The 25983-nt window shown below is 33.5% G+C and overlaps 1 protein-coding gene across 8 annotated transcripts in view; it reads left to right on the top strand.

Annotated features, from left to right (window-relative positions):
* The window catches only part of L3MBTL4 (L3MBTL histone methyl-lysine binding protein 4), a 546540-nt gene that overhangs the window by 252529 nt on the left and 268028 nt on the right, over positions 1-25983 (top strand). For all 8 annotated transcript variants that reach the window (XM_074202633.1, XM_074202631.1, XM_074202627.1 and 5 more), the window contains one exon: positions 2326-2436. In XM_074202633.1, coding sequence (XP_074058734.1) covers positions 2326-2436 — 111 coding nt within the window. The remainder of the gene's footprint in view (positions 1-2325; positions 2437-25983) is intronic.

Here is a 25983-nt window from a genome sequence, read left to right as displayed (position 1 = left end):
AATTTCACAGCATTGTTTCTATTGTTCTGTTGTTCCTATTCTTTGCTTTATAACAATTATTTAGTTTAGCATTATTTTGCCATTGCTATTTTTTCCTGACTTTATTTTAATCTGAATCAGTTCACATATATCTGTCTTCCTAATCATTTCTCATAGCATGATAATATTTAATTTTATTCATGATAGTACTTTGTTTAGTGGTTCTTTTTTTTTTTTTTTTTTGCAAGGCAATGGGGTTAAGTGACTTGCCCAAGGCCACACAGCTAGGTAATTATTAAGCGTCTGAGGCTGGATTTAAACTCAGGACCAGTGCTCTACCCACTGTGTCACCTAGTTGCCCCTGTTTAGTGGTTTTCAAGTGATAGGCATCTACTTATCCTCTCTCCCTCCTTATCTTACTTCTTTCCTTCCTTCCCTCCCTTCCTCTATTTTTTCCCCTTTTTCTTTCTTCTCTTCCTCCTTTTTTTTCCTGCCTCCTCAGTCCTTTGCTACTAGAAAAAGTGGTACTATAAATATTTTGGAGTATTTAAGGCTTTTTGTCATTCATTTCCTTGAAGAATATGTCTGTGAATAGATTTGCCAATGATAATGATATTTTAGTTAATTATTTTACTTATTCAAAATTGCTTTTCAAATTGGTTGTATCAATTTAAGACTCTAGCAACAGTACATTTTTTATGCTTCTCTTTTTTTAAAATCCTTTCTCCAACATTGACTAAACTCAATGTTTTTAATTTTTGCTATTTTGCTGAAAAAAACCTCATGTTTACTTTTTTTTTAGGTGTTTTTTTTTTGCAAGGCAAATGGGGTTAAGTGGCTTGCCCAAGGCCACACAGCTAGGTAATTATTAAGTGTCTGAAACTGGATTTGAACCCAGGTACTCCTGACTCCAGGGCTGGTGCTTTATCCACTATGCCCCCTAGCCGCCCCCTCATATTTACTTTTGTATATCTTTTATTATAAATGATTTTGATCATTCTTTCATATGATTGTTAATAATTTTTAATTCTTTGCATAACTAACTATAATCCTTTGGTTGTTAATCTATTGGTGAATGACTTTTGGCCTTATATATTTCTGTTTCTTTTCCATAAAATTTGGATATCAGATAATTATCAGAAACATTTGATTGAAAGATTATTTTTCATAGTTAATTACTTCCCTTATTCTAGTTGTATTTTCTTCGAGTAAAAGCTTTTTTTAAATTCATAGAATTGAAATTACCCATTTTATCTCTTGGAATGCATCTATTCCTTTTGTTGGTTAAAAATTTTAAACCAATATTATATTCTCATTGAAGAAGAAAAGCCAAATGTATATAGTGTCCAGGGAAGGTGATTTTATCTGACAAATCATCTTAATTCTCATCCCTTTAAATTAAATCCCTATTTGTTTTTACCTTATTTTTTGGTTGCTTTTTGCAAAACCGTGAAGTGAATACAGCCAATGGATTATTCAAACTGCAAGGTGTTAATAAGAAAAAAAATGCAAAACACACAAAACAAAAATAGTCAGATAAACTTTCAAGAAATTAAAGATTCTGATGGACCTTCTCATTCCTTAAATTTGTAACTTAAACATCGTATGTCTCTGAATATCCTCAGTATTTTAAATAGCCACCTATTGATGGTTCAGTCTGTTTAGCTCAAAATAATATTTAAGGCACTCTGAACAACTTTGAGCAAAAAAGCATTGACTTTCATCTTCCTGATTCATTTCAGCAGTTAATATAGGTTAATTTTCTGCCATTAAGAAACTGGACACTGAGGGTCAGCTAGGTGGCGCAGTGGATAGAGCACCGGCCCTGGAGTCAGGAGGACCTGAGTTCAAATTCGGCCTCAGACACTTAATAATTACCTAGCTGTGTGGCCTTGGGCAAGCCACTTAACCCCATTTGCCTTGCAAAGCATAAAAAAAAATAATAAAAGTAAAAAAAAAGCTGGACACTGAAAGGAATGCCAGATATCAGGACCAAGTTATCTGGATTCAAATCCAGACTCCCCAGGTTATTAGTTATGTGACTTAATACAAGTAAAACCTAACTTTCTGATGCCTTAATTTCCTCATCTGTAAAATAATGTCAGACTAGATGACCTTTTAAGTCCCTTTAAAGTCATTAACAATGTTAAATATGGTTCACATTTCTTAGAATGAATTTCACAGAGAAATATTTACTTTGCCAGGGCAGAGTATCTGTCCAATTTCCTTTATTTTTAAAATGATCAAATATTAATTTAAAGAGCATAATGACTTCAGTTTTCTTCTGTTTTTATGACTTTGCATTGCTCTATTGGTTGTGACTTGTCTTTATCATGTTTGTTGCAGCGAAAGCCTCATGGATTCCTGATTAATATGAAACTTGAAGCAGTAGATAAGCGTAATCCCAGTTTAATTCGTGTTGCCACTGTTGTGGATATAGAAGACCAAAGAATAAAGGTAATGTTTTCAAATTATTAATTTTCCAGTCTCTTTACCCCAACCTGCTTTCATTTCCAGGATATCATCACATTTACTATCTTGCAGGGAGGGATAGAACTTGCTTCTGTGAATGTAAAGCCTATTATATAGAGTGCAGATTTGTCTATATTGGGAATGGTAATAATAGGCACTGTAGAATTCCAAAGATAAAATGTGCCTGATTTATTGAAAAATTAAGTAAAATGAGACTGACCTCATTTACCAACACAAGCTTTACTGAGTATGATTAGTCCCTGCACTCTCATTTATTTAAGAATGAGTAGGTTATGCAAACTAGAAGTGACACACAAGCTTTAGAAAGATGCTAATATATTTTCCATTTAGGCCATCACTAGAGTTTCTTAGATGCTGATAGCATCATTGTTTTTTTCCTCCCCTGAAAGCAGCTGTGCCACTGCAATTCTTGACAACTCCAACACAGTTTTGCCTTTTCTTCTTATCTCAATCACATTGTGTAGATTAGAAATGTAATTGCAGTGCTATAACTAAAAGAAGAGATTATGCTTTGAGGTATCATTTTGATTAATAATCACATCTCTGAACTTCCTCAGGATGATATATATGTATACATATGTGTGTGTGTATGATGAATGAATCAAAACCCTTAATTTTTTTATGCTCAGCATGTTCATTAAATCATTGAACTCACATGACTTCAGTTCAGAAACCATTTTTCACCAAGGTGCAGTTCATTTTCATATAATAAAGAAATTAAAGCAACATGATTGTAATAGATGCCAGTCAGAAATAAGTTTTTATTTAGGCTTGATATACATATATAGTCAAAAATAATGACCTTTTAATGTATTGTTTCATAAAACTTGTATATTGTAACTGACTCAAATATTTCAAATGCATCTTATAGAGAATAATCTAATGATATACTATTATTTTTTATTTTTTATTTTTGCAAGGCAATGGGGTTAAGTGATTTGCCCAGGGTCACACAGCTAGGCAATTATTAGGTGTCTGAGGTCAGATTTGAACTGAGGTCCTCCTGACTCCAGGGCCAATGTTCTATCCACTATGCCACCTAGCTGCCCCTCCTTTATACTATTAGTATAAAGGTAATGTTTTCAGATTATTAATTTTCAAGTGTCTTTACCCAACCTGCTTTCATTTCCGGGATATCATCACATTTACTATTGTGCAGGGAGGGATAGAACTTGCTTCTGTGAATGTAAAGCCTAATATACAGAGTACAGATTTATCTATATTAGAAATAGTAATAATAGGTACCGAAAGCTCTTTCTTCTGTAGAATTCCAAAGATAAAATGTGCCTCATTTATTGAAAAAGATATATATATATATATATATATATACATACTTAACATATTTACATATATATTTATTAGGTTAAATGGAGACAGAGTTTGATATGTTCTTTATAAGTCATCCAATTCAACCCTTTTATTTTTCAGATGAAGAAAATGAGGCTCAAATCTGTAAAGTTAGTAAAGTGGAAGGGCCAAGATTAAAACCCAGCTTTGTGATATAATTTCCATTGAAGTTCTGCTTCCTTTCTGTCATGCTGCCAACTGAAGGTTGCAGCATGTTGGGCTTTTAAGGTAAAGAGAATCTTAGTGATGCTCTAGTAAAATTCCCCATTTTACAAATGAAGAAACTCTGGCCTAAGAACCTGCTTAATGTGAATTATTCCAGTTTGACAGAGTAGGGGGTAGTAGGACCTGATGGTGTTTTAATTAGCTTTAGTTCCTGTATTCAGGAAAATTCTAGGAAGAATCTTAATCTTACAGTGAAAATGTGATGTATTAAAAGATAATGAATGACTTAGTACTTTATTTTATTTAAAATTTTAACATTAATTGTTATGACTTCTTTGAACTTTTTGTTGTTGCTTATTTTGTGTTTTTCTCATGCAGCATCTATTTCACCCAATTTTGAGTGGAATTTTCTTGGGCTTTTTATTAAGCTATTGGAATCTTTTTGTTGTTTAATATACAGATAAACATCATTTTACGTATTCAACCTGCTCCTGAAAGTTGATTATAAATGAATTTCTAAAAATTGAATTAAACTTTTCTATTGACTATCAATTGTTTTGTGTATGTATATATGTGTGTGTGTGTATATATATATATATTTGTTTGTTTGTTTTTGCAAGGCAGTCAAATTAAGTGACTTGCCCAAAGTCACACAGCTAGTGTCTGAGATTTGAACTCAGGTCCTCCTGACTCCGGGGCCAGTGCTCTATCCACTGTGCCACCTAGCTTCCCTCATTTGTTGTATTTTTATTGAAAAATTAGTTTCCCACTTAAAAATGTGTCAGGTTGTTGTAGGATGACAGTTAAAGAATGTTTAAAAAAATTTCCAGTCAATATATAAAATATACATTTTGAACTTTAATTAAAATATCTTAAAATGCATGATACAAATATATGGGAGTCATGGTGGGTTGCAAGCTAAATACACATTAACAATATGATACATTAGTCAAGAAAAGCTAATTCATTCAAACTGATAGTGTCCCATGGAGGTCAGCAAGAGATATTTGTATATTCTTTCTGTGTTCTGTTGACATAAGATAGGATGAGGCTGAAACATATTTAAAGAGTTATATTATTAAGGGCATTAGACTTGTTCTACTCCTCTCCATAGATCAGTGGGTGGAAGTTGGAAAAATTTGGTTATACTCTGTATGCGAGACATGGAATTTTAATCTTTGAAGAATCAAAGTTGAGTATTATTCAAAGAGCAAAAAAGCATGGTAATCTTAAGTACCTTGCAGCACAGTATTACTTAAAATACAGGAGAGTAACAGTGAAGAGAGGATTTTTGACCAGAAATAAACATAGACTAGTCATGTAGGAAGAGGAAGGGATAACTGATGGAGAGGCTGTGAAACTTATTTATAATGTATTTAGAAGAGACCATCGGTATACTATAAGTATAATCAGTAAACATAGTAAGAGGGTGTAAATTGCCTGTAATTTGTTTCATTGGCTGGATTAACATGATCATATCAATAGAAGTTTCTTAAAACTTATTCCTTTCCAAATTTGAACATACTTTCTTAGAGGGGAAAAACTTCCTTCTCACTAGAAATCTTCAAGCAAAACCCAGTTATTGGTGATTGTATTTTGTCATTGCCATAGAGATGTATAGCTTTAACTAATCTGAATCTATGATCTTTGGATTCAAAGGAGATGAATTTTGTTTCTTCCACTGCTTAGACCTCTAACCTCATTAATATTCTTTCCAAAATTATTAAAAAAGACATACACAGAAACACACAGTATTTAATTTAGTATTTAGCCCATTCTTCTAAATTGATAATTTTGCTCATTAAACTAATTCTCCATTTCATAGTTATCACTCTTAATAGCTGTTTACTGTATTTAATTACCAAAGTAATCCATGTAAAAACAACAGTGTCCTTTGGGGGTTCTTTTAACTCTGCCTGTGTGTAATTGCCTCCATGTACTTTTTTATGCATTCAAATAATCTGAAATATTGTTCATACCACTGATAATGTCCCTCAAAGAAGTGGGGAGAGTAGCTATTTCTATATAACGTATCTGTAAACCAGAAAATTCTGCAAATATGTGCTACTATATATTCATTGTGATCTACCTCTAACTTTACTCACAGGTGAGTGCATTCTAACTTTTTTTAGACTGCATGGGGTCTCCAAAGTGCTGGCTTCCTCTTTGTTGTGTTTATTAATTACCATTCCTAATAAATATTTATGATATCCTTCCATCAATGTGTCTTGTTCAATTTATAGTCATTATTCTGTTTAATAATCATTCTTTTGTTTGGTTACACAATGTCTCTTTTGTGTCTGAAAACCCATTCCTGCTACTGTCTCAGAAAATAGATGTTAAATTACCACTGACTGATGGATGTTCTTAGGAAATTTAGCCTTTATTTGGAAAAATATGTACTTCTACAAATAAACGTATGGAGATAACTTAAAACATAGAAATATTTAATAAATATTTGCCCTGTGGGAATGGCAGCTAAGCTGTGAAATGAATAATAGATGAATTTCAAATAGATGCTTTTCAGCATAAGGTCTATTGAATCATTAATAAATTGAGTTCCTTCAGTTAGTCTTTTCATATTTAATGTATTTAACAGGCTGTACTTATGGCATTTCTAAAAAAGAAATCAGAACATTATGGCCAGAAGACATTAGCATGGCATATTGCCAACTTAGACTAAATACAATTCTGAATTTTAAGTCACATTAATAAATTTAAAAGTTTCTGTTTTAAAGCCTACAGGCAAAATGATTGAAGGTGTTTGTCCAAATGCAAGGCAGCTAATACCCATTGAAATTAGGGGTTGTGCTCTGCCTTCAAGAAGTCATAGATATTGGTGAGTCTTAGTTGACTATCAAAAAGGGAAACAAATGTGTGCATCTTTGAACTTGCCAAAATTTCTCACCAGAAAAATTAATAAAGCGTTTTGAAAATTGGGGATTTATTAAAATAGTATTAACTAGTTGCTCTGTTCTCTAAAATTTGACCTTCTAATTACTGATTATAATGGTGTTGGGTTAGGTATAGCCAATTTTTTTTAGTTTAGATGAATTTGAAAATGTTGTTTTTTTAAAAAAACATTTTAAAACTTATGTTTTAATAGAGATCAAAACACAAAAATTTTAAATTTAAATTTGGTCTTTAAAAAAAGAAGACCAAAGTGGAAACTGGTATTATTTCTTTAAGATTGAGCTAGGTAGGATAATTTAGAAAAGTGTACTGCTCTGTATAAAGATTATTCATACAAAGTGAAATTGTTGTTAAAATACCTAATTTGCATGTACTCATACATATAGATACATTTTAATTGTAATATAATTGCTGAACAAAAATTTGTTTTATATCAATGAAACTATTTCCTCCCAGTCTATACAGCCTATAAATCTAGGTAATGAACTTTTCCTAAATCTTTCTAAACTATTTCAATGTAGTCTGGGATTTTGTATTTTGTTTCTCTGTATTTTTTTCTTTCAGAATTTTAACGGAATATAGATCACAAATATAAAATTTTGTGTCCTTTCTCAAATATAACTGCTTTTTTTGTTTAGGAGAATTAACACCTTTAAATATTTACAAATGGAGGTATAGTACTTCACTCTCTTATTTTATATTAAAGTTGTTGCTTCCTCCAATAAACACATTTTGCCCTCTAATATTTTATTAGATGATATATTGGTTTGCTAATTAGATCACCACCCACTGAACCATTGCTTTTTGTGATGTATTAGCCAACTCCAGACTCCTAATAACTGAAGATTTAGTATGGATGAAAGGATACTACAGTGAGAGTCAAAGGATTTCAGTTCTCCACAACCCTGGGCAAATCAATTAACTTTTCTGAACCTTAATTTTTTTCCTCCAGAAAATGGAAACAAGTAATACACTTTTTACCTCACTTATACACATCAAACAGTAAGCTATAGATAGAGAATTTTGAATTCTCAAGTGCTGCATTAGATACAGGGGGATGATGATTATTATTATCAAATCTAGAATCCTGAAATTCATCTCTCATTCTTCCCTCACTCCCTCCAAGCAGTTATTTGTCATGTCCACTTGGGTATACTCCCATGACTTTCAATTCAGGTTAGTAAGCAATAATTTAATATCTATTATGGCCAGGGCAATATGCTAGAGATATAAAGAAAAGAATCTAATTCATTGCGTATTATTCTTTTATAGATATCCTAGTTTATTACCTTAATCCAACATATTTTTAAGCATCTACCATGTACAAGACATTGTGCTTTTGGGGCATTTAAAATGACAAATAAAACATTCTTGTTTTTTGATAATGGTTTTTTTAAATTTATTTTTAACTTGACCTTTTTTAAAAAAGCATCTGTATTTTGATGATATTTTGACATAGGTTTCATTTTGAACCATTTAGTTTTAACTTTTTGTGTATACAAGGAGGCCTTTGAACTTCGTCAGAATATCAGTGGGGAATCCATTTTGTAACACAAGGTTATAAAATCATTAGATTAGGACAATATGTTGAGAATATTAAGATATACTAAGAGGTAATTTGAGATAGAAGATGATACCTGGGAGTGGTGGTATTGTGGAGAGGTGTAGAGATAGAGGAGGGGAAATTGAAAAAGCTAAATGATAGATTCTGACCTGAACTTGGAAGGAAAATAAATACAACATGAGACTAATACAGATGTAGGGTACTCAAGAGAATGATTTTTTTCAGCAAAGTATTCTAGGGAAATTAGAAGAAGTGATTATTTTCCATAGAATAACATTTAAGTTAACTTGGAAATTTTTTTTTCTAAATTCAGCTTGATTTGGATAGCAGCTATTGAACTTATATGCAATTTCTCTCCTCCTCTTATCTGTATTATGGTTGTGGGTGACAATAGTTGGATATCTTGGGGTCATACAAGGTTAGAATGGTAGTAAACAGTAGATACCATGGCTTTTGGGTAAGAGATCACAAGATGGTATCAGCACTGTTGGAATCCAAAAAACAAAGCTGTGGTCTTTGTACAAATGGGATAGAACTCAGTCAAGCTGGCCAGGACCAGTGTCTTTGAGGATATACTGTTTTAGCCCATGGTTTCATCTGCAAGGATGAGAAGTGGAAAATGATGGATCTGGTTTGTGACCTCACTTTATTTTCTGAAAAGACTATATGCTGATGGTTTTTTATAAAGGGCTGAACCTTTGGGAGTTGCTGAGTCTGTCTGAGCAGTTCCTGTTACCTTTAACTTTAAATGTCTTCATCTTGTAAGATAATATCATCCTTGGTACTCAAGATCTCTTTGGTTTCCTTTGACTTTGGACTCCTCCCTCCCTCTGGTTGCAGGATGGAATCTTTTCCTCCCAGAACTTTCTTTTTAATTAGGGTGCTCAAGTTAGGCAGGGCTTCATTTCCCTGGGCACAGAATACTTTTCTCTAGGATTCTTTTCCATTTCCCCATTTCCCCTCCCTCCCATTCCCCTTGCTTTTATATTTTCTCCCTCATTAGATTGTAAGCTCCTTCAGGGCAAGACTTTTCTTTTCTCTTTCTTTTTATCCCCAGCCTTTAGAATATCTTGTTTAACATCTTGTAGACATTTCATAAATAGAGTCACTGACTACCATTCTCAGCTTTCTCAGTTTTGTTTCAGCTCTAGCATTTTTGGCATTTCTGAGAAACTCTGGTTTCTGATTTAAGCTGGCCTTTGGTTTGCAGTCCCCTGGATCCTATTGTTTGGATCTCACCTGTCATTGCCCTGGAGAAGATGACCTATTGAAGAGAAACTTATTCATTTGGAGAATAGCTTAAGAACTGGGTAGGAAGACAGAACCATGATATGCAGAGAGACTGGAGAATAAAGGTAGACTTGATGCTTAAAGTCAAGGAGTAGTTGACCAATTCTAGATATAGAATTAATGCAAAGGCAGAGTTGGGGGAAGGATTATTTTCAGACATGGAAGCCTTGAACTCATTTCTGACTCATTCCTATCCCTCACTCCAGTCACTTATACTGTCTGTTGGTTCTTCTTCTATAATTCAGAGAATTATAGGGTAGATATGTCCACAGAAAGTATATGTAACAGTATGGCTGAAGATGTGACCAGTGATATTAGAAGAAATTTTTGCTACATACCCTTATTTTAAGTATGTTTAGTTAGGACAATCAGAATATATACCCATGATGAGGTAGAGCCCACTTCAATCCCCCACAGATGTTTGATTTTGCTCAGTGTAGCCTAGAGAATGGTCTAGATACTTTAGGGCAGGGGTTCTTAACTTTTTTGGTGTCATGGATCCCTTTGGCAGTATAGTGACTGCTATGGACCCTTTCTCAGAATAATGTTTTTAAATGCATAAAATAAAATTTGTAAAATTACAAAGGAATCCAATAGTGTTGAAATAGTTACCAAAAAAGATTTTTTTTTTGATAGTTCAGTAATCCCGGATTAGAACCTTTGTTCTATGCTTCTAGCACACCTGTCAAGGAACTTTATGAAGGTGTCCTCATACTCAGAGCTCCATATTGCCAGAATTCCCATTGTGTACTTCTGTTTGGTAACCCAACCTTTTTAATAGGATGTGGATACTTGAGAAGCTACCATTTTGTCTTGTTTTCCATAACTCTTATCTGAGAGGTATCACTTGTAGCTTCACCTTCTACTCATTTCATTTGTTAATAGGAAGACCTGTATTCAAGTTCTCTTAATACATATTATTTTTATGGTTATGGGCAAGAAACGGGTTCATGGGTAAGAAACAGGTTCATAAGCACATAAATCATAGTCATATTATCTCTTAATTCCACAGGCAATTCTTTAAGTTAACTTAGCCATATTAGTGGAAGGGGGATGAGTTCCTGATATGGTTAAAATTACATTCTTTAGGTCTCATCTGCACCTATGTGCTCCCAAAGAAGTTTTCACCAAAATTCAGAAGCTACCCCATTTCCAAATAAGCCATCTTTGTAAAGGATCTATAAATCTGGTCCAACTATGTAGTGATATTTTGGAATGTTTATAACCACAAGGATTCAGGATCCTGTCAAGCAAAATTCAAAACAGATTAGAAAGGCTGGAATTCTAATTCTCTCTTCTTTAATTTATCAAACTCTGAGTATCTTAAACCTAATAATCTCACTTTTTTATGTCTCATATTTTTCCCAAGTGCAGGCAACGTCCTGTTTTTATTGCAGATGGACTTCTTTCAAGATCTGTTAATATTTCAATTGGTTTTGGATGCTCCATTATAGTTTCTTCATTTATTGTAGTCATTGGCTCATTCTCAGATAGGTGTCCTCTTTAAAAGTTTGTGCCTGTGGGCTGTAGCATAAATATATAATGATGGTAATGAGCTCTAGTGTGTGGGTTTTACTGACACAGGTTATTTGTGAGTGGTGACTTATTCCTTAGGCATAACAACTGTGAAATGGCTCCTGGTGTTTATTAATAACTGGATGCTCTTCTGCAGTTACGTTGTTTCATAAGGAAGAGGCCATTAGTAATGCTGTATGCAAACTGATTAATCAATGCTTTTGTATTACTAATGTTCTTTGATGAACCAAAGTGCTTCCTGTAAGCATGGCTCAAAGAGGATTATGTCCTGTTTGGATAATTGAAGTAATGCATCATTTCATTGCTTATGGTTCTATTTATTCTTGAAATATTGTCACAGTGAATCAGTCAAGTTACAACAGTGTCATTGAATAGCATATCATAGGATCATTATACTAATATTATATGAGAAAGTAGAAATATAGGGTAGCTCTGAATAAAACATAATGGATAATCAATGCTCAAAAGTCATTTAGAATGGTAATGTTGCTAGTGGTTTTCTGTCATTAATGATGGCCTTCTTTTAAAATTAACTAAAAATGTCATATACTTTAATTTCAGATATTCATTGAATATTTGTTTTTATGTTGCATTTTACCAAATACAGTGCTCAAAGAGAATTAGTGATTTATTCAGGAGGACCTTATATTTTAGTGGTGATTAGCACTGTTATTCTGTGGTTTGGAGTTGAGTATGAGGTATTAGTTCCAGATTTCTCTGTATATTCTGCCTATATTGCATCTATCTAGAAATTCACATTGGGTTGAAAAAATTTTATCCTTGATAACAATCACAAAAGTAGTTCTACCTTTTTGTTTAGTCATTTTTTCAATCATGTCCAACTCTTTTTGACCCTATTTGGGGGTTTTCATGGCAAAGATACTGGATTGATTTGCCATTTCTTTCTTCAACTCATTTACAGATAAGGAAACTGAGGCAAACAGGGTTAAATGACTTCCCCAGAGCCAAACAACTAATTAATATGTGTCTGAGGCCAGGCCTAACATTCTATCCAGTGCATCACCTAGCTGCCCTCTTTCTGCTATGCCATACCATAAAACAAACACATAAATGTTTTTTTTTTTAAATCTAAAAACACAGAGTTAGCAGTGGCTTAGTGAATAAAGAAGTTTGCTTCAGAGTCAGAAAGATTCAAGTGATTCCTCTGCCCCAGATTGACTGTATGATTCTTGGAAAGTCCCTTCACCTTTTATCTCTCTATGTTCCTTGGCAGTTCTCTAAGACTATGAGTTGTGGAGAAGGAGTTGACTTGCATTAATGATGGGGTTTTCCTTCAAGGGATTTCACCCTAATAATGAAACCACACATGTCTGAATCAAACAGATCAAGCATCACATACTCAGAATTTAGAACACATCAACCCCTTTTCTGATCATCCCTTCCTCTTTGTAACTTCTGCTTAGCAACCGTCTTTGATCTATCTATATGTCAATCTTCTCTCCTTCCTCAAATTATGTTTACTTTCTTTTTATTTAGGACAATGATTGCATTGATGCAGACCAAAAAATGTCCTGCAATGTTTAGTCTTGAAAAGGCGTAGAAGTTTCTGAAAAACTAAATCACTTGTCTAGGGTCTCATAGCCAGTTTGTGTCAGAGGCAATATCTGAAGCAGGAACATCATAACTCTGTGATTAACTGTCCAGTAAGAAAAGCTGCCTCTTGTAATGTTTCTTTAATTGTATAAATATTGGATCTTTATATTAGAGACTTTGAAATGGAATAGAGGATATAGACCTGAGTTCAAATTCTGCCTCAGATACTCCCTTGACTTAACTAAACTCAAGTGTTTTTTCTCTTCTCTAAAATGAAAAGCCTAGGCTCAGTTTTCTCTGTCTCATTGTTTTTGTTGTTTAGTTGCTGCAGTAGTTCCTGATTATGACCCCATTTGTGGTTATCTTGGCCAAGGTATTAGAGTGGTTTGACATTTCTTTCTCCAACCAACAAGTGAGAAAGCTGAGGCAAATAAGACTTTGCCTAAGATAGTATGTGTTGGATACCAGATTTGAACTCAGAAAGCTATGAGTCTTTCTGACTGCCCATCCTGGCCCCCTATCCACAATGCTACCATGCTGCCCCATTTAATTTATTAATGTCTGGCCTGCGTTTTAAGAATATAAGTTCCTTAGGGGTGGCTAGGTTGTGCAGTGGATAAAGCACTGGCCCTGGAGTCAGGAGTACCTGGGTTCAAATTTGGTCTCAGACACTTAATAATTACCTAGCTGTGTGGCCTTGGGCAAGCCACTTAACCCCGTTTGCCTTGCAAAAACAAACAAACAAACAAAAAAAAAGAATATAAGTTCCTTGAGGTTAGAGACTATGTCAACCTTTTTTTTTGATATATAATAGATGATTGTTGGAATTCAATTGATTTGTTGAGACTCTTGTTTTTTAATTAAATTTCACTACTTTTCATTAAATTTTGAGAAGGTTAATGTTACCACCCAGCCTAATAGGCATTTTAATCAACATTAAAATTCCTTGTCAATCCACAGTGCATTCATTATGTAAAAGCCAAGAAAAGTTTATTTTCATGTCTTAAATAAATTGCTTATTATAAAGCATGGTATCTTCTTTTGAGAGATAGTCTGATTTGGAGGCACAGGTCTTAGGTTTAAGTTGGTATAAGTTTCCTAGCTTTGAGAATAGAAGGAAATCTCATTTACCATTTAGGTTGATAATAGCCAGAAAGGAAAAGAAACTACTATTAGTGCAATAATATAGACTGCTTCCTGATAGCATCTTCACTTTCTTTTGATAAGTGTGGATCAAATTCTTATAGCTCTTTAGGCTTATTAATCAGAATACATAGCTTCAATCAGCTGTATACTGTGGCAATTGTATTTGGGGAAGGTATTCAAGGTCGGAGGTCACATGATCTGCTAAAAGTCATATATTCTTTTGGAAGTTGTTTTTCCCTTTGTTGTCTTGGAATCTTGAAAATGGTGAAGGTCCTCTTCAAAATAAAATCATTCTTCTTCATCATTTTGTCACTATGAAGGTGAGAAGTACAATCTCCATATTTCTCTTTCATTGGCCTCAGAGGTATCTGGGGAGGATATTCCTTCAAACTTATATATAGTGCTCATGTTCATCCACTTCTTTGCAAAATCTCTTCTCTGTACCTTATTACTTATGTGTTCTTGGCTAAGTCATTTTTATCTTTTAAGAGTGAGCCTGCTAATCCATAAAATGGAGTTAATGCCCTTTGTATCACCTACTTCGTAGACATTTAATGACTGTAGAAATGAAGGCATTTATTACTATTTCATCTTTGGTTGATGACATACTTGTTTTAAAATTCTTTTCTAATGTAATTTTCATTTGAATAGAGATTTACAGAAATTTAAAATAGACTAGAAAAAGGAATAAAGGGGACATAGCTAACTAAGAAAACAATAGGAAAACATATTTTTAGGTAAAAGATTAATTCATTCTATGTGAATTATTTATTATGATTCTAAAGCATTGTGGGTGTTTCACAAGATACAGAATTAGGGCAAAAAATGTACTTAGAGGAGTAGAGCTTAATATATTAGAAAAGATTAAAATGTATTCAGAACAATATAGAATAGCTAGTCTAATATGAATCATGTTGAGAATAGAGTATAAATCAGGTCAGCATGAGAGGAATCAAAACAAATATAAATATCTAAATAGAGATGTGAAGAGAGATCTTGAGTTACAGCCCCAGATAAACTTGTGGCTGTTTTTGATGTGCAATTCCTATGACTTCTGTGAAAACATGTCTACTAAGAATGATGTAATTTTACAACAGCCACAAAATTAGAGCTTCAACGAAGACAGAAGAGAAGATGAAAGCAGCTTTTAGAATAACGTGAAAGATCACAGTGACATGAGAGATGGAGTGAGGATCAAAGACACACACAAAGATTTAAGAGAAAGAGCAAGTGGGTTAGAATCAGAATCAGAAAAGAAGTGAAAAACATCCAAGAACTGAACTAGACCAAAGTCAACCATGTGAATTCAAATAAATGTGTTTAGAAGCTTGGTTGCTCACTCTTGGTAGTCAAAGAACTGGGCTTAAAATCAGATGCTGCTAACTCACATTTACTGTGTGACCTAGGTTAGATACCTCCCCTCCATCCTTACTTTGAGATTTTAATTTTCTAATCTTGAAAATTAGTGATTGAATTAAAGTCATCTCTAATATTCTTTCTCCTTTGCTTCTGCTTATGTGATAGAGTGAATGTCAGAGAAAAAAATATTTAACATATCTTGAAATACCTTAATTAATAATCCATATAAATGAGTATCACTCATAATATGATCTTCACTTTTGAGCTTATAAGAGGTTTATTCATCCCAAAGATGTTTATGTACACATATGTACTATTCTCTTGTTTTCTTTTATGGTAGAAAAAAGACTTCTTGAGAGCAAGAAATGTTTATTCTTTTCCTTTTTTATCCCTAGACCTCTCTCCATTCAGTGCCAAATAGCTAATAGACACTTAAATATTTGTTGATTGATTGGATGATTGATCTATTGAAGGAGGACCTACCACCTTCTCAGATAGCCCATTTCATTTTGGATAATTCTAATGCTTAGGAAGCTTTTCTTCTATTAAGTCAAAATTGTCATCTCAACAATTTCCACCCATTAAAAATTTTCATTTTTATACAAATCTTATATTCACAGGTAAATTCACAGGATGAGGGAGGTGAGATAGTACCAGTTCTGAAAGAGATTTGAGAGTTCTTCAAATCAGTAATTGGATGTTTTGGCCAAAAACTATCTTGGATTGCATTGAGGGACATACCTTAAGGATTAGGGAATTGATAGTTCCATTGTACTCTCCTGACCTTTTTTTGGGTGTGTTATAAAAAGTATGTTTCTTTCATGTATAGTTTGGACTGGACATTTCCCAGGGGCTTGGCTATCTAAATTCTGTGATTATTCTTAGTTTTGCCTGGGAATCAAGCAGAAGAGATCCATAGTCATTCTATACAATATATCTTAAAATATTTAGAATTGTAGAATTACAGATCTAAAGGGATCTAAGAGATCACTTAATCAATCTTTTCCACCATCTCCTTATTTTATAAATATGGAAACTGAGGCCTAGAATGTTTGACTTGCCTTAGCTCAAATATTTCATAGCAAAAAAGGTGATTCAGAACTAAGATTTCTAATTCTAAATTCTGTACTCTTACCACACTGTCTTTTTTAGTTTTCTGATTAGATAGAAAAATAATCCCTGTCCCCATTCACCCCCTAATTATAAGCAGTTTTCACCATTCCATAATATAACATTTTGAAATCCCTTTGTAATTTTTTCTTTCTTTTTTTTAAAGCAGATTTCCTCAGCCACAAATCATAACATTGTTCTTATAGAAATAACTACCTCCTACTCCAACACATTCTCTTGCTTCTGACAACAACTATGACACATATTATGGAAAGATGGAATGAAGTCGACCCTCCAGCTATACTCCAGAGAATTCTAGTTTCCCTGTTAGCTTAATTTGTGAGGCAATAACCCAATAAGTAAACTTTTTTAGAAAAAAATTGTCAATCCCTTGTTATTTTGTAGATTTTAATTTTTTCATTCATTTTTATTCTTTTAGATTTCTTCACAGATTGACAGTTTCTAATCTTTTTAGTATTATCTCACCATGTGTTCCCTGTTCCTGTTACAGTTTAATTTCTTTTCTCTAGCTTGGTGAGACCATAAGAAGTACCCACTGTTCCAGGCATGGACAGACCATAATTTAAACCAGAGAAGGATGGTGGTTTCTATTTTGTTTCCAATACTTCCCTTCAGGTGATGCCTTACTTTTTTATAGGACTTAAATTTTTCCCCAGCATTCCACAAACATTCCTCATTTAATTTTCACAATTACATGACTGGTAAGTTGTGTTCCGTGGGTAAATCACCTTCTCTGAGTCTCACCTTTGAGAAGAATAACTATAATTTTACTATCCACTTTAGAGTACTTTTTGTGGATTATTCTTTGCAAATTTAAAGGGCTTTAGATATGTGAATTATTATTATTGAAGGCAGTAAGGCATGGAATGGACAGTCTGTCATCAGGGTACTTTGATGATAAAAGTCTTCCTTGTAAGCAAGAGAGTTGTAGGTGGGTAATAAAGTTCTGTAGCTTAGAGAGGGGCATATTATGGAATATCTTGAATGCTAGGATGAGAAATATAGATTTAGTGTGATATGCAGTATATAAACATCGTAGAATGGATGTATGTGAAAGTTTAGGCAGTTGTAACCAGCAGTTATATGGATAATGTGTTGGAAGGAGCAGAGGTAGTAGGGTAAAAAATGGAACCAAGATTAGGGTCATTATTCTAGAGCCAAAGGTATTATGTTCTTTGGTAATTCAATGTTTTTATCCAAAATAGCTTCAATTCAGTGAATATTTATGTCTTCTTCTTTATGCTGAGCACTTTGTTAGACACTGAGGATGCTGAAATTTATAATGAGTCATAATGATAATGGAGAAAAAAAGGTCATAAATATGCTATATGAAGGAAGAAGAAATGCAGGTAAAAGGCTGCAAGCCAATTACAACCTTGAGTGCAGCCTGAATCAGATTAAAATGTAATTGGAATTAAATAGTTAAGAAAATAAATAGAAAACAGAATGTAGATAATGTTAATATATTATTTTCTAAATCAATATGCAACCCTCAGAGATCTTTCTGTACATTTAATTTGGAGGTTTGCATTATAATTTGATAATACTGCTCTAGGACATTTTGAAGAAGCGATCACTTTCAGCTGACAGAGATCAGGAAACACTTTATTGAGGTGACACCTGAACCATGGCATAAGAGAAGGAAAAGGCCCATTGAAGTTTTAAGGTGAGAAGAAATCATCTTCTAGGCATGGAAAACTAGTGTCCTAGAGGAGAAAAAAAAATTGACAATCATTTGATTAGCTCATTGGTTTGGAAAGTTGTGAATTTTCTTTTAGACTGCACAGATAATGAACTGTGATAAGACATTTCCCACTATGCTTAGTCTCAGATCACTGACATATAACAAGTGACCCAATTTTCAAGTTCATGTTGAAATTATTAAAAATGAACAAATAATAAAACACACATGACTGTGCTGTAAGGGAGAGGCAGCCTTCTTCAGTTGACCCAAAGATGTCACCAGTTTTCAATGACACAGACTAATCACTCTCCTTTTGTTCCTTTTATAAAGTTTAACTTTTCTCTTACATCCTCTGTAATAATATTTACCTTTTTTGAGGTGTTTGTATTGATGGGGGAGGATATCTTCTAGTACCATTACTGAATCACTTTTTATACTTCAATTATGGAATATTTAATTCTTCTATGAGAGATCTTTGTCACATTTTTAGTGCAGGTAGGAGGTCTGATCCATTAGACCTTTTTTTCTCTGACCACATCAATGATGTTGTTCACAGTCAAAAAATCTTAAAACATAGAGGCTTGATAATTGAATAAGTCCTTAATGGGGGAAGGAGTTAGATAGATTTAAAACTGAATTCCTCTTTCAAGTAGTACCTCACAGTCTCAATGATTGTGCAAAGACTAACTAGGGTGAATTTAATGGAGTGTCCTTTCAGATCCCTCAGTTACAGATCATATATGAATTGTATTTATTTAGCTATGGCTCTTGAAGAGGTAGGAGCTGCAGCACTTTTATGAGGAGATGCTAGGTTGATGTTCCACAAGGTTTGCTTCTCTGGATAGTGGCCACCTGCAGGGGGCAGTTGAAAGCAGGACTAGGGGGTGGGGTGGAGTACTGTTCCTGAAACGCGGATTTTTCTGCCTTTATTTTTGTCAGCTGCAAATGGCAGCTATGGCTCCCCTTGAAGAAGGCTTTGGGGATACTGGTCAAGCTGGAAGTAGAGGTAAGGATGATGCATACCAAATGATGATTCATCTCTTCCTGTTGTTTCCTCATGTGCCATTGGTATATTGCTCCTGTCTATTGGAGCATTAGATGTGGGTACTAAACTTCAGTCGATACCAAATAATTTAAAACTCATTTGAAATCTCATTAATTTTACATCTGTGGTATTAACCTAATTTCTAAGATAGTTGCTAGACTCATTATCATGAGTGTTTTCATTGGGCTTCAGAATCCTCAAATACATTCCTGTTTTTAAATGTTAAATAGCATTAATCTTGTCTGTGTAGGAAAATGAGAGTAGTGAGATGAGCCAAGGACAGCTAGAACTATAAAAACAGGAGCTATGCAGTAGGTAGATCAGGAGTGGGTGTGCTGGAATGAAAATTGAATAGAAGCAGAAAGTCTGCAAAAGAGAGCAGGTATCCAGAAAAACCAAGTTTTTCTTGGATAGAATGGCAGTGCCACATAGGGGAAGAATGCAGTTATCAGAACTGGGGCATATGGTTTGGAATCCCAACTTAGAGTTAATAACTGTGACACCTTGGTCAAGTCAGCTTACACCTGAGTTTTCATACAGAAAAAGTGATAGTTATTATAAGGAAAAATACTGTTAATGAATATGAACTGGTATTATACCTCAGTACTCTTTTTTTTGGCAAGGCAATGGGGTTAAGTGACTTGCTCATGGTCATACAGCTAAGTATTAAGTGTCTGAGGCTGGATTTGAACCTAGGACCTCTTGACTTCAGGGTCAGTGCTGTATCCACTGTGCCACCTAACTGCCTCTTGGTATCTTTTTTTTTTTAAATGAAGACTTTAGTCGGTTGAGTTATTTTCTTTTAAAAATTTTTTTTATTTAAGGCAATGGGTTAAGTGACTTGTCCAAGGTCACACAACTAATTAATTATTACATGTATGAGGCTGTGTTTGAACTCAGGACCTCCTGACTCCAGGGCTGGTGCTCTATCCACTCAGCCACCTAACTTCCCCTCAGTATTCTTTTTAAGGCATTATTAAAACCTAAATAAGAAGATATGTATATTTGTGAGGCCAGCTTTAGCACAGACAACTTAAAATAAAGATTTATGAGTAGAAATTATTTTGTCCCTGTTTTTTCTTTTGCTATATATATTATAAGATGTTTACTCAAGATAGAACATAGAATTGAGAGTGCTGAAAGTAGGAAAAATAAATTATTTTAGGTATATGCCTAATTTTTTTAAGGTATCTTTGTTTGTATCCTGAAAGGTAGCAGAATGTCACCTAAAAAGAACAACATATCAAAGATAATGGCCTTCTTTTAAGGTTTCTTTTTCTTTGAGGATTTACCAAAAAACAAAACAAAACAAAACAAACATATTTAGATCTTGAAGAGATTCAAAGAGGGAAAAAAAATCCTATTTCTAGAGGCTTTGTTGAAAAAAAAAAGCTGATATTCAGAAAGCTGTTAAACAGTACCTATCCTTTGACCTAGCAATACCACTTCTAGATAGGTGCGCCAAAGAGTTCAAAGAAACAGGTAAAGGATCCATATAAAAACAAATATTCACAGAGCCTCTTTTCATGATAGGAAAGAATTGGAAATTGAGGAAGTGCCCCTTACTTTGAAAATAGTTGAACATGTTATGGTATATGAAGTAATGAAATACTATGAGACTGTAAGAAATGATGAAGGGTGTGGTTCAGAGACACCTGGGGAGACTTGTATGAACTGATGCGAAGTGTATGAACTGATGTGAAGTGAAGTGAGCAGAACAAGGAGAATAAATTGATACAATAAAAATACTGAAATATAATTTTGAAATGCTTAAGTTCAATACAATGGATCCAACCACTTTTCCAGTGTATTCATAAGGAAACAAACCCATTATCTATCTCTAGATGGACAAGTGCAGACTAAAACTTTTATATATATATATGTCTAATATAGAAATTTGTTTTGTTTCAGTATACATATTGGTAACAGGTTTGTTTTTCTTGATTTCTCTGTGGGTGTGGAGGAAGAAGGAGGAAAAGAATTTGGATCTGAAAATGAAATAAAATTGAATTAAAAATAATGAAAAAGTAAATAGTGAATCTTAATGCAGATTATGGTAGTTAGAGTTAATGTATTTCACTGAACTCTTTCATAAATAGAGGGATAGACTTTACTAGCTCACATGTCTGTAGGTAGTGTTATGGTTTACAAGGCACTTTGTTTAGAAATAAATCTGTGATATAGATAAGCAATATTAATAGATAATAGATAAGTACTATTATTTCCCTTCTTATTTATGGATAAGGCCCATAGTCCCTGGTTAAGTGTTTGACTGGTTGGAGTGCTTTTGACTACAGTTTTCCTTTTGGAATAATAGAGTCTGGAACCTAGGTTTAAGGCTGAACTCTGGGGATTACTGACTGTGTCATTAACTTCACCGGTGAGAACCGTTGATGCATCTTCTCCTAAGTCTTTTCTAGTTCTAAATCTTCCTTAAAATTATATCTGTTTTGAGATAAATGTACAGTGTTTCGCCCCCTTAATGATTTGTGAACACAGGAATGTTTAAAATAAAACCCAAGCGAATTTGTTATGTGTAAACAATCATTCATTCTCAGTAACCTCAGTGTTTCCCACAATTCTTTGAAATCATTAGCGATTTAATTAATCTTCAGGAGTCATTGCCGTGGTTCAGGTAATTATTCACTTACACAAGAAAGACAAATAGAAAGCTCCTGCAGTCACTTGGATAAATTACATGGTTCAGAGCAAGAGAACTAGTCAAAGTAAACAGCAGAAACTGATACAGAAACAAAAATCTGCAGGCTGTTCAAATCCTCCTTTTAAGGTCACCTTATTTGCTGTTTATCATGAACATGTATTTTCTCAGCTTACTTTTAATTTCAAGTTTTTATTCATATTGCACAATAAGAGAACTATCAAGATTTAAATGTAAACTTTTGAAATTCACATTATTACTAAACTTAAAAAATACAGATAAGAGCTGTCTTGATATTTAAAGTTTTCTTTTTGTGTTATGTCAGAGTTAAATGGTTCATTTGTGAAAAAAAATTTTATTTAAAAGATAAATGATTTAAGTCTCAAGTATTAATCTTTGACTTACACATACTTGTTTTGATTGCTGATAGCAATGTATTTGAATCAAATTATATCTGCAACCATACTAACACAATTTCTATTACATGTGTATCACAGAATTATATAGCTGAGGAAAACATGCCAAACTTTTATCATCAAATATCAAATGATTTGAAAAGAAATTTTACATTGATGTAATCTTTTAATATTTAAGTGGTTCCTAGGATACTCTTTGTCCAACTCCAAGCTTCTACATTGACACCAAAGCCAGAGATGTTCATGAGCCCCATTACTATGATTTTCTCAAAGTAAGGACCAGACTCTTGGAACTTTTAATCCTCAGAACAATTCTAAATTGCTCAATTGACCTGTTAGTCATTCAGGAAGCATTATTAAGTACTTACTATTTGTTAGTAATTTTCCTAAGTGCAAAAGTGCATTCCTTTCTTAATTTAAAAACAAAACAAAAAAAGTCCTTCCCTTCCAAGAATATACTTTCTAATAGGCAAGTCAACCTATAAATAAGAAAGCACATATTTTTAACATCAATATAAACAAACAGAGTGTAGATAAGAGTAATATGAAAGGGAGAACCTTGAGGCTGAGAAACCAATTAGAAAGCTATTGAAGTAGTTCAAGTGAGAAGTGATTCCAGCTTTTTTCAAGGTAATGGCTACCTGAGTAGAGATAAGGGGAATTAGACTATAGAGATGTGTAGGTAGAAAGCAATTAGGTGAAAGAGAATAAGAATCAAGATTGTGGATTTGAATGACTAGGGTGATGGGGATGTGATGCCCTAGACAATAATTGGGATGTTTAGAAAGAGGGGAAGCTTTAAGAGTAAAGACAATGAAATCTGTTTTGGACATGTTGAATCTGAGATATCTTATTCCATTCAAAATATTTATGACATGACTGCCACTCAACACAAAAACTATGGGACTAGATTTATAGATTTGGGAATCATTTGCAAATAGGAACTGATACAAGTGTGATTATATAGAATGGAAAGAAAAGTGGGTTTAGGGGAAAACTTTGGAGAAAAAAATAGGTCAGTAACTAGGGGTATCAGATCTGGACTCAGGAAGATAGGAATTCAAACTTGTCTTCAGGTGCTATTTGGAGACAGTGCAAGTCACTTAACCTTGTTTACCTCAGTTTCCACATCTGTAAAATGAATTGGAGAAAGAAATAGCAAACTACTCCTTTATCTTTGCCAAGAAAATCCCCAATGGAGTCAAAAAAAGTCATATACAACTGAAAAGACTGAACAACAAGATAAATAGGTATGGCTTGAAGGAAAGGAGATTGAAAAGAGCAATAGGTAGGAGGAGTATGTAGGCCAGAGATACAAAATCCTGGTGTAGAGGGAAACTTCAGGGGAATGTGATTGTGATGAATCAAAGAGGATCAAGATTGAAAAAAGGTTTTTACATTTGGCATTTGATGATATCTTTGTACTTTGGAGAGGGCAGCTTCAGTTTAATTATGAGGTCAGAAGCCAGATTGCTGGGGTTTAGAAGAGAGTGAAGGGAAGGGAAATGTAAGTACCAGGTGTAGACAATTTTTTCAGTGAGTTGGTCCTGAATGATTGCTTTAAGGAAGGTTCAGATCAAATGTTGGTTGTGTCGTGTCTTCCCTCTCCCCCCATAAAGGATTTGCAGACAAGTTGCATTTTCAGATACTTATTTCTTTTAAAAAAAGAAATAATATAGTAGAGAGAAGGGGAATTAGACAAGAGTCATACATATATTGAAAAATGGGATAGTTTTTAATAGGTTATTTATTATTATATTGGGATACCACACATAAATGCATAAAGTAGAATTCCTTGGGGAAATTTATATTTAGTAGTTTGATGAAGAGAGATATGCTTGAAGGTTAAAAAGATTTCCTATTTGCAGTTTTGATTCCTATATTGCATTATTGAGAGCATCAATTCAAAGGATTCAGAAAGTCTCAAGTTGCTGAATTGCATTTAAAATTTGAATCAAAGCATTTGAAAGATCTTCTGGAATAATGGTAATTTTTAATTATATAGCCAATTAAAAATTTAGTATTCAGAAATGTTATATTATCCTAATTCCATGCCAAGAATACATACAAATTTTAAATTACTTTTTTTTTTAGTTTTTTTGCAAGGCAATGGGGTAAAGTGGCTTGCCCAAGGCCACACAGCTAGGTAATTATTAAGTGTCTGAGGCTGGATTTGAACTCAGGTACTCCTGACTCCAGGGCCAGTGCTTTATCCATTGTGCCACCTCGCTGCCCCCAAAATTTTAAATTACTTCTTAAAGATGAGTGACCAGTCCATGATGCCTTCAGGTAAATTCATGCCTAGTATTCACAGTTGTTGCGATAAGAACAGTTGTTAACTATACCAAAAATCAATGTAAAATATTCATTCATTTTGCTGTGGATATGCATCTATAGATTCTGCAAAATTTAGTTATATAAATTCTTATGTGTGTGACTTAGCATAAAATCTTTAGTTATTTACTAAAGTGTGGAAGCAACGGAGGAAATTCAAACTTCTTGCAATGATTTGAGAGATTTTTCTCAGTAATGAGACATACAGAAAGTTTCTACCAAAGTAATAAGCTAAAGGAAAGCATTTTATTTTTTTTTTTCAGAAGAGACCAGTGCCCTTGACATAGCCTCAGAAGCTGATTTTTACAAAAGTGTGGCCTCCATTCTAATTGGTTTTTGGAATGCTTCAGTGCTTGAAATGATGAGATATTTATAAGTACTATGATAACATTTATAGGTGTAAACCAATTTTGAGATTTTGTATTTTCCATTCTTATAGAATATCAGTCATTAGAATATATTCCCTGAAGATTGTTCATTGTGTGAACAAAAATTTTAATGATTTACAGTGCCCTAACTGAAAGCATTTTAAGACATCATAGAAAGAGACAAAACTAGGAAGCCTTTTAGAAATTTAAGATTTTGAGGATTCCAAAATAAAATAGAATTTTAATTTTATTATTTGAAGATTCAGTTTAGCTACAATTATAATATTAATTATGACTAAGACCCTCTGCTAGACTAATTAGTGTATCAGATATAGGGCATCACTCAGCATAAAACCTGGGTTCAAGTTCAGCTTTCAATATATACATATGACTCAGGGCAAGCCACTATATGACGGTATTTGCAGTACAGTGGGCATTCCATATGAAATTATAGGTCTAGACTTTCCCCCACCTTTATCCGTTACAAAAAAAGTCCCAGACCCGAGAAATAGAAAAACACAAAATGTAAGTATAGTACATAGAATAGAAGTCTTTTTCACATGGTTTGTAACATTGGCATCTCACTTGCATTTTCTTGTACCTTAATAATACCGTACAATGTTAAACACTGGGTTACTTATTTGTGGCTTAAATTGTTTTAATGAATTTTTGTTGATCAGTTTAGTTATTTAATAATTATACTATCCTCAGAAGTAAGTATCAAAGATGATAGAAGATAAAGGGAGGAGGATGGGAGGAGAGTCAGAGAGAGAGAGAGAGAGAGAGAGAGAGAGAGAGAGAGAGAGAGAGAGAGAGGACATGTGATTGTACTAAAATATTAGTATATATATTGATGGTAAACTATTATTTATTCTTTTTGGAATTTTATTATGTTTCAGTCATATTTATTTATTAAGCACTTATTCTTTGCCAGACATTGTTCTAAGACATGAGAATACAAATAAGCATAAGATCGTCCTTGCCTTTAAGGAGCTCACAA

Source organism: Macrotis lagotis, chromosome X, assembly GCF_037893015.1.
Source record: "Macrotis lagotis isolate mMagLag1 chromosome X, bilby.v1.9.chrom.fasta, whole genome shotgun sequence".
NCBI classification, from domain to species: Eukaryota; Metazoa; Chordata; class Mammalia; order Peramelemorphia; family Peramelidae; genus Macrotis; species Macrotis lagotis.
This window is presented reverse-complemented; position numbering and strand designations above follow the sequence as displayed.